General features: G+C 41.9%; 1 protein-coding gene across 5 annotated transcripts in view; it reads left to right on the top strand.

Annotated features, from left to right (window-relative positions):
- The first annotated feature begins 936 nt into the window (after nt 1–936).
- The window catches only part of Prmt3 (protein arginine methyltransferase 3), a 126,260-nt gene continuing 111,644 nt past the window's right edge, over nt 937–15,552 (top strand). Inside the window, exons 1-5 of one of the 5 annotated variants that reach the window (XM_087211546.1) lie at nt 937–1,196; nt 1,413–1,548; nt 9,645–9,727; nt 11,386–11,435; nt 12,011–12,113. In XM_087211546.1, the coding sequence (XP_087067672.1) occupies nt 1,055–1,196; nt 1,413–1,548; nt 9,645–9,727; nt 11,386–11,435; nt 12,011–12,113 (514 nt within the window). In that variant the 5' untranslated portion in view covers nt 937–1,054. The remainder of the gene's footprint in view (nt 1,197–1,412; nt 1,549–9,644; nt 9,728–11,385; nt 11,436–12,010; nt 12,114–15,552) is intronic. The other 4 variants (XM_087211547.1, XM_087211545.1, XM_021263919.2 and 1 more) reach the window with 4 other exon arrangements.

The raw sequence follows: 15,552 nt of genomic DNA, 5'->3' as shown, positions 1-15,552 counted from the left end.
TCTACTGAAATCACTGCCCCCGTTCCACAGACATCAGGAACGGAAGGACGCGGCCTGGGACATGTGTGTTCTTCCGCAGCAGCCAGATGTTTCTCTTAAACGTTCCTGATAGCAATACTCCCTTGCATAAAGCAGTTCACCTGTTCTCCATTGTTTAGGATAAAGTTAGCACTTACGTTTAATGAATTAACTTTCTTTTTGGTACTGGGGGTCGAAGCCAGGACTAAGCTCTATCTCCAGTTATTTTTTTGAGACAGGTTCGCTGAATTGCCCAGGCTGGGCTAACTTGTGATCCTCCTGCCTCGGCCTCCCAGAATGCTGAGATTACTGGCCTGCACCGCCACGCCCGGTTTATAAACTCCTATTATCCTTACTAGCCCTCGATGAGTGAAGTCATAATCCACATTTTTGTCGAGAAAACTGAGGCAGAAAGGGCAGATAACCTGCTCAAGATCAGTTAGAAAGCGACTCCAGTAGGAGCCCAACGCGCACACAGGGCAGCCCGAGCGTCCGCGCTCCCTTTACCACTGAACATTAAAACCCTGTTGGGAGCCGGGGTCCCTACCGGGTCTCTAGCACATGCGCACTGCGGCCGGGCAGCACCCTCGCCCTCACACGTCCGAAGGAACCAGGACCCCAGCCCTCGCCCGCGCCACCTCTCCGCCACCAGAGCGCGCCCTCCCGAGCGCTCGGCCCAGGGCCGCGGGAAGCGCAGGGGACCCGAAGCCCACAGCACAACGGCTGCGGCGGCTCTCCACTGCCGGGCTCAAGGCTGCGGGCCGCTACTTCCTGTCAAGGCCTGGTGCGGCTCCAGGCAGCGAAAACCTCGCGGGAGGTCGAAGCGCCCGACCTCCAGCGCAGCACTTCCTGCGCGCGCACCGCGTCACCCGCGACCGGGTGGGGGCGGGACCCGAACTATTGCCCCTCCCGGTGCCTCACGTGACCAGCGCCGTGGCCGAATAGCCCGGCCGCCCCTCACCGCACGTGATCTACAAGGCGCTCTCCTGGAAGCGCTCGCTTGGGGATCCCGGCGCCCTGCCGCGTGCACGCGCTCATGCTCGTTCCCGGGGCCTTCGGCCGAAGCCAGGCGGCGGCTACGCGCGCGCCGTTGACCCGTCCCCGTCCCCGCCCCCGCCCCCAGGCGCGCGGGCTCCCGGGCTCCGCCACCATGTGCTCGTTGGCGCCGGGCGCTGTTGGTGGGTACCCTGGCCGGGGGCGCCCGCACGCCGCGCCGCGCGGGCCGGGCGAAGGAGCCCCTCCGGGCCGGGCCGGGGCGGGATGGCATGGCGGGCTTTGCGGGGGCGCTGGGCGCGGCGTGGGGAACGGTCGCCTCGGAGCAGTTGGGCACTGGGTCCTCCGCCTCGGGGGCGCAGTGGGCCCGGCGCGTCTGTCTGACTGTCTGCCTGTGCTAGGTGGCCGGGGCGCCGTGGAGGAGGAGGATGACCTGCCGGAACTGTCGGACAGCGGGGACGACGCCGCTTGGGAGGACGACGACGAGGCCGACCCGCCCCACGACGGGCAGCAGACCCCCTGCCTGTTCTGTAACAGGTTCGTCCGCCTGGCTCTCGTGCTCCCTGGAGCAGCCCTGGGTGTGGGCGATGGCTGCTGGAGGAGGAAAGCCCTCCTGGGTGTGGAGGGAGGAGCCCTGCGTTGCAGCCCAGGTGGTGCTGTCTACGACTGGCCTCAGTTCCCTGGCCTCCATATCTGGTGTACACCCTTGTCGGCTGAGATACTTTCAGAAAAAACCACAAAAAGCAGACAGTGAAATGTGCACCTCAATCCTTATAGATCAGGATGGGGTCTAGGAATTGTGGTGTTTTTGAGACAAGGTGTTGCTATGTAGTTCCAGCTGTCCTTGAACTCACTGTGTAGCACAGACTGGCCTCCAACTTGGGGCAAGCCTCCTGCCTCAGTCTCCCCGGTGTTGGGATTCACGAGTGCAACACCACGCCCCACTTGGAATTGCAGTTTTAGTAAAAACACTACCTGAGTTGATTCTAATGTTATTTGAGGAACAAGTTTGGGAGTCACCCTGATTTAGATAATCCCTAAACACCCTTCTGTATTTCGTCATTACTATTAAAAGGGGTTTTTTTCCAGTCTTTTTTTTCCCCTTAAATTCTTCTATGGGTACATTTTAGGTACACAATACGTTTACATTTATCATTGGGTGCTTGTACCTGTACATGATGTATCTTGGTTCTTATTTTTTTCCCATTACTTGTGCGCCCTTCACCCCTCCACCCTTCCCTATTTACATAGACTTCGTTTCCATTTTTTTTCTTTTCTCATAATTTTTCCTTTCCCTTCTTTCCTTTCCCCTTCCCCTCCCACCACCCCTACCCCTTTGGACCTTTTCCTATTTCAAAATATCAATTATTCGTTTTGATCATTGTAATCCTAATTTACACTTCAGTTTCTCACACTAGACAAACTATTCGATATTTACACGTGTGGGTCCTATTTGTTTCACTTAAGAGTATGGCCTCAATATGCATCCATTTAGCTGTAAATGACTCTAGTTCCTCGTTCTTGATGGCTGAGTAGTATTCCATTTTGTAAAACAACCACATCTTCTTCATCCAGGCTCCAGTTGATGGGCACTTGGGCTATTTCCAAGCTTTAGCTATTACAAACTGTGTCGCTATAAACATGAATGCATGTATACTGCTGTGGTATGATTCTTTTAATTCTTTGGGGAAGATAACCAGCAGGGGAATACCTGGGTCAAATGGGACCTCTGGTCCTAGTTCTTTGAGGTATCTCCATACTGATTTCCACAGTGGTTGCACCAGTCTGCACTCCCACCAACAATGGAGAAAGGTTCCTTTCTCTCCACACCCCCACCAGCATTTGTTATTGGTTGATTTCATGATAGCAGCCGTTCTTTCTGGGATGAGGTGGAATCTCTGTTGTTTTCATCTGCATCTCTCAATGACCAGTGATGTTGAACATTTTTTCATGTATTTATTTGCTGCTTTTACTTCTTTGTCTGAGAAATGTCTGTTCATTTCAGATGCCCATTTTTGAATTGGGTCTTTGAATATGGGAGGTCTGATTTTTTTCAGTTCTTCATATATTCTAGATAGTAGACCTTTGTCTAAGGTGCAGTTGCTGACAATTTTTTCCCATATTGTAGGTTGTCTCAGCTCTGTTGTTGGTTTCTCTTGCAGTGCTGAAGCTTTTTAATAAGATGAGATTCCAGTTGTTGATTCTTTGTGCAAGTTCCCATGCCACTGAGGTTTTGTTCGTAAAGTCTTTTCCTATGCCAGTGTCTTCAAGAGTTCTACCTAACTTATCGTACAGCAAGTTTAGTGTTTCTGTCTTAATATTTAAACCTTTAATACACTTCGATCTTAGTTTAGTGCATGGTGATAGGTATGGTTCTAGTTTTAATCTTTGGCAGGTTGAGATCCAGTTTTTCCAACACCATTTATTAAATAGGTTGTCTTTCCTCCAATGAGGATGGTTGGCTCCTTGGTCAAAGATGAGGTGGCTGAGTATGTCTGGAGTTGTTTCTGCATCTTGTAATCTGTTCCACTGATCCTCAGGTCTGTTTCTTTGCCAGTACCATACTATCTTTTATCACAGTAGCTTTGTAGTAGTTTCAGGTTGGGGATTGTAATACCCCCAGCTATGTCTCTGTTGCCTAAAATTTCTTGGGCTATTCCAGGTCTCTTCTAGTTCCAAATAAATTTTTGAATTGTTTTCTCTAGTTCTGTGAAATATATTGTTGGAATTTCAATTGATATGGCATTAAACCTATGTAATGGTTTTGGAAGTATGGCCATTTTCACTATATTGGTTCTTCCTATCCAGGAACAAGGGATGTCTTTCCATTTTCTTATATCCTCCTCAATCTCCTTTTTCAGAGTGCAGCAGTTTTCAGTGTAGAGGTCTTTTGCTTCCATTGTTAGATTGACTCCTAGATATTTCTTTTTTTTGGATGCTATTGTAAAAGGAATTGTTTCCCGAATTTCTCTCTCACTGCTATTTGTGTATAAGAAGGCTATTGTTTTTTGAGTGTTGACCTTATATCCAGCTACTCTACTGAATCTGTCAATTAAGTCTAGAAGTCTTTTGGCAGAGTGTTTTGGGTCTTCTATGTAAAGTATCATATCATCAGCAAATAATGACAGTTTAACTTCTTCCTTTCCTATCTTTATTCCTTTTATTTCTTTCTCTTTTCTAATTGCTGTGGCTAATGTTTCCAGAACTGTATTGAACAGGAGTGGTGACAGTGGGCATCCTTGTCTTGTGCCTGATTTTAGGGTGAAAGTTTTCAGTTTTTGACCATTTAGTATGATGTTGGCTGTTGGTTTTTCATAGATAGCCTAAATCAGGTTGAGATAAAGACCTTCTCTGCCAATTTCCTGTAGGGTTTTTATCATGAATGGGTGTTGGATTTTGTCAAATGCCTTTTCTGCATCTATTGAGATGATCATATGGTTTTTGTCCTTGACCCTGTTAATATAGTGTATTATATTTGTTGATTTACAAATGTTGAACCATCCTTGCATCCTTGGGATAAATCCTGCTTGGTCAGGGTGTATGATCTTCTTGATGACCCTCTGTATTCTGTTTGCCGGTATCTTGTTAAGGATTTTTGCATCTATGTTCATTAGGGAGATTGGCCTGTAGTTCTCTTTTTGGGTTGGGTTGTTCCATGGCTTTGGTATCAAAGTAACACTTGCTTCCAGGAATGAATTTGGAAGCCTTGCGTCCCTTTCAATTTCCTTGCTGAGTTTAAAGAGTAATGGCCGTAGTTCTTTAAATGTCTTGTAGAATTTAATAGTGAAGCCATCAGGACCTGGGCTTTTCTTTGTTGGCAAATTTTTTTATTACATTTTCAATTTCACTCATTGTAATTGGGGTCTTTAGAATTTCTATATCTTCTTCATTTAACTTTGGCAATTGGTATGTATCTAGGAAGCTGTCCATTTCTTCTCTGTTTTCCATTCTATTAGAGTACAGGTTCTCGAAGTAGGTATTGATGATCCTCTGGATTTCTGCTAGGTCTGTTGTGTCTTCACCTTTTTCCTTCTTAATTGCATGGATTTGAGCCTTTTCTTTACTTTTTTTTGGTAAGGTTGGCTAAAGGTTTATCAATTTTATTTATTCTTTTGAAAAACCAACTCTTTGATTCATTAATTTTTTTGTATCGTTCTCTTAGTCTCCATTGCATTGATTTCTGCTCTGATCTTTATAATTTCCTGTCTTGTACGAGCTTTGGGTTTGTTATGCTCTTCTTTTTCTGGGAGCTTGAGGTTCTGCATTAGGTTATTTATCTGAGATCTCTCTGTTTTCCTAATACAGGCATTCACTGCTATGAATTTCCCACGTAGAACTGCTTTCATTGTGTCCCATAGATTCCTGTATGTTGTACTGGCATTGTCATTTACTAGTAGAAACTGTCTAATTTCTTCTTTAATTTCCTCTGTGATCCATTGGTTGTTCAGGAGGGTGTTACTCAATTTCCATGTGTTTGTGGGAGTTTTGAGGTTTCTTATGTTATTAATCTCCAATTTTATTGCAATATAGTCTGATAATATAGGGGGTAATTTCACTTCTTTTACATTCACTTAGGCATGTCCCATGAGCTAGCATGTGGTCTATTTTGGAGAATGACCCATGTGCAGCTGAAAAGAATGTGTATTCTGATTTTGTGGGGTGGAAGGCTGTGTAAACATCTATTAAGTCCATTTGTTCAAAAGCTTGGTTCAGCTCTAGAATTTTGTTGTTAAATTTTGTCTAGATGATCTGTCTATTTGTGATAGTGGGGTATTGAGGTCCCCCACTACAATTGTATTAGTGTGTATTTGGTTTTTCATGTCCATTAATATTTGTTTTGTATAGTTGGGGACATTCATATTTGGTGCATATATATTTAGGATTGTCATCTCTTCCTCTTGGATTGTTCCCTTCATAAAGATGTAGTGACCATCTTTGTCGCTCTTAGTTTTGGTTTGAAATCTACTTTGTCTGCAAATAAGATTGCTACTCCTGCTTTTTTCTGGGTTCCTGTGGCATGGAGAACTGTTTTCCATCGTTTTACTTTCAGTTTATAAATTTCTTTTTGAGTTAGGTGTGTTTCTTGTATACAGCATATTGCTGAATTTTGCTTCTTAATCCATTCTGTCAGTCTGTTTCTTTTGATTGGTGAATTGAGACCATTAGCATTGATAGTTATAATTGATATATACTGATTCATCCTTGCCGTGATGTTTTACTGTTGTTGGCTCTTTTATTTCTCCCCCCGCCCCTTTTCTTTTAATTTCTTACCTTGCCTGGTGGCTTCCCTCTGTTGGGCCTCATGGAATTGTGACCTTCATTGTCTTTTTCTAGGGTATCGCTTAGAATTGTTTGGAGTGCTGGTTTGGTGTTCATGAAATTTCTCAGGTTTTCTTTGTCGTAGAAGTATCTGATTTCCCCATCGATTTTGAAAGATAATTTTGCAGGATACAGCAGTCTAGGTTGGAAGTTATTTTCTTTTAGGGCTTGAAGTACTTCACTCCAGGCTCTTCTTGATTTGAGGGTTTGTGTTGAGAAGTCTGCCATGATTCTGATGGGCTTTCCTTTATAGGTGATTTGTTTCTTTTCTCTAACTGCCTATAGGATTTTGTTCTTCTGTTGGGTTTCTGGGATCTTGACTATTATATGTCTAGGTGTAGATTTCTCTTGATTGTGACTAGATGGAGTTCTATATGCCTCACTTATCTGTATGTCCAATTCTCCCCCTCTGTCTGGGAAGTTTTCTACTATTACTTCTGTGAACAGTTTTTTTATGTCAATTGTACTTTCTCCTATTTTTTTCGTGGACTCCTGTCAGTCTTAAGTTATTCTCTTTGAATTATCTAGCAGCTGCTGGATTGATTTCTTGTGGTCCCTTACTATTTTTAAGAAATCTCTGTTTTCATGGTCCTTAACCTCAATCCTGTCTTCTATATCTGATATTCTATCTTCAGATTTTCTTAATCTGCTCTGCATGCTTTCAGTGGAGTTTTTAATCTCCTGAATATCTGTTTGAAACTGTTTCATGGATTCCATTTCTTTCTTATGTTGGGTGATCATGGTTTCTATTTCTTTCTTATGCTGAACATTCATGGCTTCCAGCATGTTTCTGATCTCATCTACTTTTTATCTGTTCCTGTTCTAGAGCCTCTAATCATGTCTTTCACTCTGCTCACCATCTCTGTAGTCATCTGGGAGATTATTTCTGCTTTGAATTTTTCTAGAGCCTCATTCATCTGTTTTGTTACTTCCTGAGGTATGAGTTCAGGGTGTTCAGGTGGCTGATTATCAGACTTTTCCACTGCCTTTCCCCCAGAATTTGCCTTTTGTGGGGTGGAAGTCTGAATTTGTGCCTTGCTTAAATGCCTTCTCATTTTTGTTTTTAGTACTGTCCTTGGTTTAGTTCCTGGGTTGATACTTCGAAATTCCTTATTGTACATTTCTTTGTTGCTTGTATTTAGAACCCTTATGGAATGATTGCTTCTTAGAGATGTCTTCCAGATATAGCTGGTCTTTAGGTTTTGAGTCTCTAAGGGCTCTTAAGCTGTCTCATTTTCATTATACCAGAAAGGACAACTGGTTAGACCAATCACAACACCTTAGCCCAAGTGATACAATCAGTCACACAATAGCATCAAGTACCTATTAGAAAAATGACAATTTGTGATAGTTATTGATCTATGACCTTTAACTGTGTGAATTAAATCAAAATCTAGGGTCAACCCAACATATATTTATAGTGGATAAATCTTCAATATAGCAACTTTACCCTTCAGGATGGGGCATTAGAAGGAGTTGGGGAAGGAGGCATAGGTAGGTAGAAGGATAGGGGAGGGTTAGCAGTGAGGTCAGAGGGCACAGGCAAGAGAAGGAAAGAGAAGAAAAGACAAATGAAGAAATACAAGTTAGGGCCAGAACAAGACCACAAAGGGGAGATGAAGTACAATGTGTGACAGCAAGGGAGCGAGGCAGAGAGAGAAAGAAAAGAGCAGAGAAAGAAAGAAGAGAAAAAATTTTTTTAAAGAAGAAGAAAAATAATTAAAAATAAGAGCAAAAAAAAAATAGTGGTCATTTTGAAAATAACAAATAAAAGATGCAAATGAAGGGCCTCCTTCAAGGTATGTCTCTGCTGTCACAGTAGACGATGTGGGCATCAATGTGCAGTTATAAGTCAGTGAGTCTTAGCTAGTCGCAGACCTGAGAGATTCAGGCAGTTTTCTGGCTACAAGTCCCAAGTCAAGCTCCCTGTCCTCCTGTAGGGTTGAACTGTGCAAGGTTCTATTGCAGGTTCCAGCTGCCTTTCCCTGAAGGTAGTCCAGGTTCTAATGGGAGGTAATGATCCCTCCAACTTACCAATCACGGTGGTCTGGTGTACCTTTATTGAAGAGATTCTCTTCACTTTTCCAGTGGGCTTGTTTTCATCAGGGAGCCTGAGAGTGGCCCTTTCTCTGTTGTTCACTTCTGCAGTCAGGATAATGGTTTTTATTTCTCCCTGTGCCTCTGTAGTGTGGAACCAAGTAGCTGCACAGCCAAGAGGCCAGAGGCCTGGGGGAGACCAAGCTGGTGGCTGGTAGGCGTGCCCATGGGGGGGGTGGTCCTCACTATTACAAGTCTTTTAGCAGTAGAGAGCTGCTCAGGTGTAACGTCTTAAGTTGATCTTAAGTAGGGCCTCCCCTCTTGTCAGTAAGGAATTGATACCTTTTTTCACTTTTGGGAAAAAGAGGCAGTATCTTGTTCAAGGTCAGAAAGCTGTGGTTTTTATTCACAAACACATTCTTTCCACTTAAAAGTCTCCCATTTAGTCTGAAAAAACCAGGACTTGACTGCTGTGGGCAAGTGGGCCTGATTGGCTTGGCCATTGTTGCTTTAATGAACCTTGTCCATCTGCCTTGTACTGATTGGCTTGGCATTGATGGGTGGTGATCAGTGTTCTCCTGTGTGGCCTCATTGGAGAGAGAGAGTGTCGGTGCAGAGGCAAGTTACCGTAAAGTACTTATGGAACATCTATCGTGCAGGCCTTTCTGATACTGCAAATCATCTATCTTGGTGAACATTTGAAAACTACCACACATGTGCTTGCCATATAGAAGAGGTATGCATCACCTATGCGGTGTATTCTTACCTTAGGTGTCCTTCAGTTGTGCAGATCACATAATAAAGAGGCCTGGGCCTCCCAGTGTCTGTCATGCAAGTCCAGTGGGAACACTGCAAGATCACCTTGGAAAGACAGCACTTTGGGGATGTGCCAGCTGTGAAATTACATTTTATCCTTTATTTCTAAAAGCAGTTTGAGCCGTGCCGCTTCAAAACGTCTGAAAAAGAGTTGACACTTGGCAGGGGGGAATCTAATGGAAGAGCTTTCATGACATGAGATGCAGAAAATAAAGGGAGCTGTCTTTCCTATGAGCCTTTTGATAAATTCATTGGTATTTAAAGGGTAGTTCATTTAAGTGTTAAATATGAATGTGATGTTGTAAACTTCTCACTGGAAGTGCTGGGTTTCAGTCTTTCATCTATATATACTTCTTTTAAAACTAGAAATCAGCTGAGTGAAAAACAAAAAGTGTATTTAACATGAAGTCAAGATTTAGACTTATGGGGTTATTCCCTAAAGCTGTTCTTTGATTTTTCAGGTTATTCACATCTGCTGAAGAGACATTTTCACACTGTAAGTCAGAGCATCAATTTAATATTGATAGCATGGTCCATAAACATGGTGAGTATTTCGTAGAATAAAGATAGTTTTATTTGGGAAGTTTAAGTTCAAATTTTCAGGCCCTTTTTTTTATACAAGTGCAATATAGTGAGACATACTGTAACAACTTCTCTTATGGGAATGTTTTTGGCAAGTTAGCCTTTGTGGAAAGATTATTAAATCACTGTTCTAGGCAAAATTCACTGTATTTAAGCTTACAATGGCTTCACAGTTTACTTTCTTTTTTTTTTTTTGGTACCGGGGATTGAACTCGGGTCCTTCTGCTTGCAAGGCAGGCGGCGAAACCACTGAGCTAGACCCCCGGCCCAATGGCTTCACAATATAAAAGGGGAAACTGGCATGTGAGTGCATTTGGGAGAGGTGGTGGATCCTTATAAAAAAAAAAGACAGTCGGGAGAGCATAATAATAAATGTGAACTTTGAGGTCTACAAGACTGAGTTTTATAAGCTGAGCATGGCAACACAGGCCTGTAATCCCTGCATTTGAGGGGCAGAGGCAGGAGGATCACCAAGAGTTCAAGGCCAGCCCGGACTACAGAGTAGGACCCTGTCTCAAAAAAAAAAATTCGTAAGTTTGATTGGGAAGTGGGCTGAGGGAGTTAAGATAGTATGCAAATTATTCAGACGGTGTTTCTGTTGACTTGCGTTTAAACTTAGGTAAAGCTTTCTACTTCTTCAAATGGATGTAGAAGAGTTATACTATTCAACTAAAATTAACTAAGCATAGACTTGGCCTTTTGGTCCCTGTATTTATTAACATGTAGAACAGATATTGTTGGGGAATGGCAAATACTAGACAGATGTTTAGTTCTCAGATAAATATGTGATATGTTTATAAATCGTAAATTCAGGTGCAACTACTTTTGTAAGCCACAGCCTCATTTTTTCTCCCATTTTTAAAGTTGTATTTTAAATTGAATTGAACGTGATTTTTCACTTATGAGTCAAGTTTTTGTATGCTATTAAAACATCATCATTTCTCAATAATAACCAGTTTCCCATGATGAATAATATCCAATTTGTCTCATGACAAATAATAACCAATATATTACTTCTTTCCTTTGTCTTAAATGGTGCTTCATTTCTGGAAAGATATGATACGCTTCATTGTTTTTTAATTTGCATCATTCAACTTCATGGAAAAGCTAGTAGACTTTGTATGTTCAGTCTTGACAAAATTATATTTTTATAGGCACTGTAAAAATTAGACATTTAGAAACTTAGTCTTTAATATTAACTGCCAAATACTTGATAAAATCGAGGACCTAATTTTACAGATCTGTATAGTTCTGATTGAATTCCAAAATTAGTTTTTTCCATTTTTCTTTAGAAATAGAAGAAAAGCACTTAAAAATTTGTCATTTATGGTTTTCTCGGATAAAATACTCAAAAGTATCAAAATTATAATTTCTAATTCTTTTTTTTTTTTTTTTGGTACTGGGGATCGAACTCCGGTCCTTGCACTTGCAAGTCAGGCAGCAGAACTACTGAGCTAAATCCCCAGCCCTCTAATTCTTAAAAAATAAAAATTTAAAATATTGGTTGCAGTTTAGAGTTTAGAAATATTTTATTATCTAATCAGAGAACCCTTTAAAGAACTGCTCATTTAAACAGAACTCATATTAAAATAGGTGAATTGTCCTTTTTTCTCCCCTTAGGACTTGAATTTTATGGATACATTAAACTAATAAATTTTATTAGACTTAAGGTAAGTCAGAAGCTTAATTTATAATTTGATTTAGAAATACAAGAAATGCCACAGTGCCTCTCATTGCACTGATTATTTAAAGGAATATGAGGAACTATTTAAATGTGACATTCATCGTACAGTAGGAATTCTGGGTGTTAGGCACTAGAACACCGTAAAACACCATATAAAGGAGTACACATAGTTGCAAGTATGATTCTGACTGAGACAAAATCAGTGCTGAGTGAAAAGTAGTTCAGAGTCAGATAAGGGGAAATGCTGATGGTGTTATTTTAAAATCAGGTGTAATTTCTAATGTGACTGCAAATACTTTTTTGCTCTTTTTCTATTTTTTAAAATACTGTTCTTTTTTTTTGTTCCATTTAAATGAGTGTTATTGTCACTTTCCCTGAATCTAAACAGTAGAAAACTACATTGAAACCATTTAGAATGACAGGTTTTTAGATCCCTTAAACAGAGATAACAATGATTTTGTGTAATCCAGATATGATTTCTTTGTATAATTTTCCTAGCTTTTATCAGATAGATTCATGATTACATGCAATGAATAAACATGCAATTAATTTTGCATCCAGCATCCTACAGTTGAGTATATGAATTCCATATACAACCCAGTGCCTTGGGAGAAAGAAGAGTATTTGAAGCCGGTGTTAGAAGATGACCTTTTACTTCAGTTTGGTAAGATGGACATACTGCCATTTGATATGGCAAAGCTCTCCTTCTGTGTGGTTTCACTTTCCATATTTTCATTTCCCTACTGCCCACTGCAGTCTGAAAATATTAAATGGAGAATTCCAGAAACAAACAGTTCATGAATTTTTTGTCTTGTTTTGGTTTTTTGGTACCAGGGATCAAACTTGGGACCTTGCACTTGTGAAGCAGGCAGCAGAACCACTGAGCTAAATCCCCAGCCCCCAGTTGATGAATTTTAAATTGCATGTCCTGTCTAAGTAGTGTGATGCAATACGGTAACATCTAGCTGTGTCTCGTCTGGTACGCACTGTCTGTGCTGCCCACTCCATAGTTAATTAGTACCATAGCATTTTAGTTAATTGGTAGCATTTTAGGATTGACTGCTACAGTAGTTGTGTTCACATAATCCTCTTTGAGGGATACCACATTCACGGAACTTACAGTGTAGTTTTATTTGATTTATTGTTATTGTTAATCTCTTACTGTGGCTGATGTGTAATTTTTTTGATAGCACTGTATTTGTAGCAAAAGCACAGCATATATTGAGTACTGGAGTAGCAACCCCACGAAGTCCTCCCCATCCTTGGTCCTGTGGACAGAAACCTGGCCTGCTTTCTGTGCTGTGGTGGGGCTGTGATCGGCACCCTAGGTCCGTTTGCTGTGGGATCTCATGAAGGCCGATACTTCATTTGCTCCTGGGGCTATGAGCCTCTTGGGTTACGTCAGGCCAGGGCCGTTGCGGGGCAGAGGAGGTGGGAAATAGCCAGGTCAGCAGTCTGTCTGCCAGTGTGCGGGTGCCAAGGCAGGCTGTGTGGCCTGCCTCTGGGAGCGGCCTCGGCTGGGGCTTTGTCCTCCTCTGTCTCCCCTGCGCCCTGAGGTCAGCCGTGAGACTAAATGCTGTGCTGGTTCTTCACTGTGTCCAAGGCCATTCATGCCAGCACTGCTGCCCAGCTTGGGCAGGCGCTGGACAGTGCAGGCTTCCAGAAACCTTGCTGCCACTGCTACCATGGTCTCCTCTCCCACTCACTGTTGTCATTATCCACTAAGTTCATTTCCTTTCCTCTTCAACCAATATTTTTCTTGCTCTAAAGTTCTGGCATCCACATAGTTCATGTTTTCTTTTGTCTTTTAGCTAAAGAAAAAGTGTTGTGATTTCTCTGCTTATGGTTTTGAGTTACTCTTTGTTGAGTAATGCACTTTATTTTATTGTCCAAAGAGAGTCAAGCTAATGCTACCAGCTGGGGTGAGCCTGCCGAGGGTTAAGCCTGGCTGCTCACCTCTTACACAGGAGTGGCTCTGGCCCCACCTTGCATCCCTTGTGGACCCCCTCGCTCATGCCAGCAGGTACATACCCCAGAAAGGGGTGCCTGAGTGCACACCTGTCCAGTTGAACACAGCAGCTGCTGAGGTCTGGCCCTGCCCACCCAGCCCACCTCCGACAGTCTGCTCCTGGGACATAGGTGCTCCGCTTCAGCTCTGCTTTGGGCTCACAGGTGTGTGTTGGTTGGGTCTGGACTAGCATTACTTTGACCCCAGCCTTGCAGTGGAACCTAATAAAGCACCTGAAGTGACAAAAAAAAAAACAATTTTTTTTTTGTGAAGGGCTTTTGTTTAATACATCTGAAAAGAATGCATATACAAAGATTAAGACATGAGAAAGCATTTGTTCAACATTAATGTAATCTACAAGTATTAGGATTTTGGGGAAGGTGAAAAAAATTACCTAAACATTTTAAAACTTGGAATCTGTAACAAAAATAAGTTGATAAAATCCCTATTAACACTTACTAAAACAGTCTTCATAAGACTCCTTGTATGATCTTTATTAAACTAGAGAGCCTCAGCCGGTTGCTATAGGGTTCCTCATATGCAAAACAGAAATAAGGGGATTTCCCTAGCTGGTCCCCATGTTGGTAAGTGTTCTTCCCCACCCCCACCCACCCCCAGCTTCTTAATGAAGCAGGCCTGGATCCTCATAACCTGAAAGAGGATGCCAGTTATCCCCCAGGCATCTGTCTTGTAGCACCACCCCTAATATTTCCTCTGTGTGTAAGATTTTCAGCTGGGTTCTAGGAACACCAAACACCACTGAGTTGCAAACCTATGCTAAGCATATAAGACAATGACTGACGGGGGAAAATTTTTTAATTACAAACTCAATCCATTTGGTGTATTTCAAAAGATTGAGTACTGTCCATAATATCAGGAGTCAGTGGGGGTCATAGAACCTCCCCTCCATGGTTAAGGAGGGACCAGCTTTGCAATTCTCTTAAGACCTCACTTAAAAGCTGCCAGTTACAGTAACCATTTCAAGGAGGAATTTAGACTTAAGAGCTTGTTTGGGGCCGGGGATTTAGCTTAGTGGTTCCGGCGCCTGCCTCGCAAGCACAAGGTCCTAAGTTCAATCCCCAGTACCAAAAAAAAGAGCTTGTTTGAACATTTTGAAACCTAGGGATACTTGAGAGAATAATTTTTAATTATTAGACAGTGACTTGAAAATGGACTGAATAAGTTTTACTGCTTCTGTCTCAAATATTCAAATCACACAATTGACTTAACATGTCTGATTTCCTAAGATTTTGTTTTGATACACGACAGATTCCACTCAAATTTTCATGAGCTTATCCTCATTCACTGACTCTGAAGCTTCCCTTATGGCAAAGTCTTGTTCATTTCTTGACCATGGCTTTCTTTAGTTATTTTCTCTGTGCTTTGGTTTTTTCCCTATTGCATAGAAGTCTTGTGAAAATTTTCTTGATCTCATACTTTATATATCTAATCTATAGAAGTGAAATTTCTTTTTCTTTTTTCTTCATTTTCTTTTGAGACAAGGTCTTACTATGTAGTCCAGGCCAGCCTTGAACTTGCATTACTCCTTCATTGGCCTCACAAGTGCTGGGAACACGGGTGTGCCCCTCCATACCTGGCTTTTCTTCTGTATCCTACTCTTACTTTGTTTCATGCGTCTTGTGCCAGTCAGGGGAGATGGAAGGTTTGCTGTCTTCAAATCAGCAAGACTGTTATAAACAGACATATGCTATCAGGTAATAGTTTTGACAATTTCTATTTGAGCAGTAACTCCATTAGCTCTCAATTCCTTGAGAAGTATCATCCTTGAGTTTTGTGGTATTGTGATGAGGCAGTGAGTAGTTTAATGTGAGAAGCTTAAGGTTTTATGAACTGGGACTGGGACAAAACACGTAAGCTTTCTGTTTTGTCTTTTTACTTAAAGAGTAAAGTTTTAGGGCCAGATTTCTGAGACTTGATTCTAGTTCTAAAATTTGATTCCTACCTTCATTCTTAACGCTCTTGACAACTTTTTCTTTAACCTCATTTCTCAGAATGACCAAATCAGTCTCTTTGATAAATGACAAAGTGCCCCAAAGGTGTTCTTCATGACTTCCTAAACTCAAAATCCTATACT

The sequence above is a fragment of the Heterocephalus glaber genome, unplaced genomic scaffold (assembly GCF_053883595.1).
Source record: "Heterocephalus glaber isolate CG9 unplaced genomic scaffold, H.glaber_assembly_v1.0 deba00001428, whole genome shotgun sequence".
NCBI classification, from domain to species: Eukaryota; Metazoa; Chordata; class Mammalia; order Rodentia; family Bathyergidae; genus Heterocephalus; species Heterocephalus glaber.
This window is presented reverse-complemented; position numbering and strand designations above follow the sequence as displayed.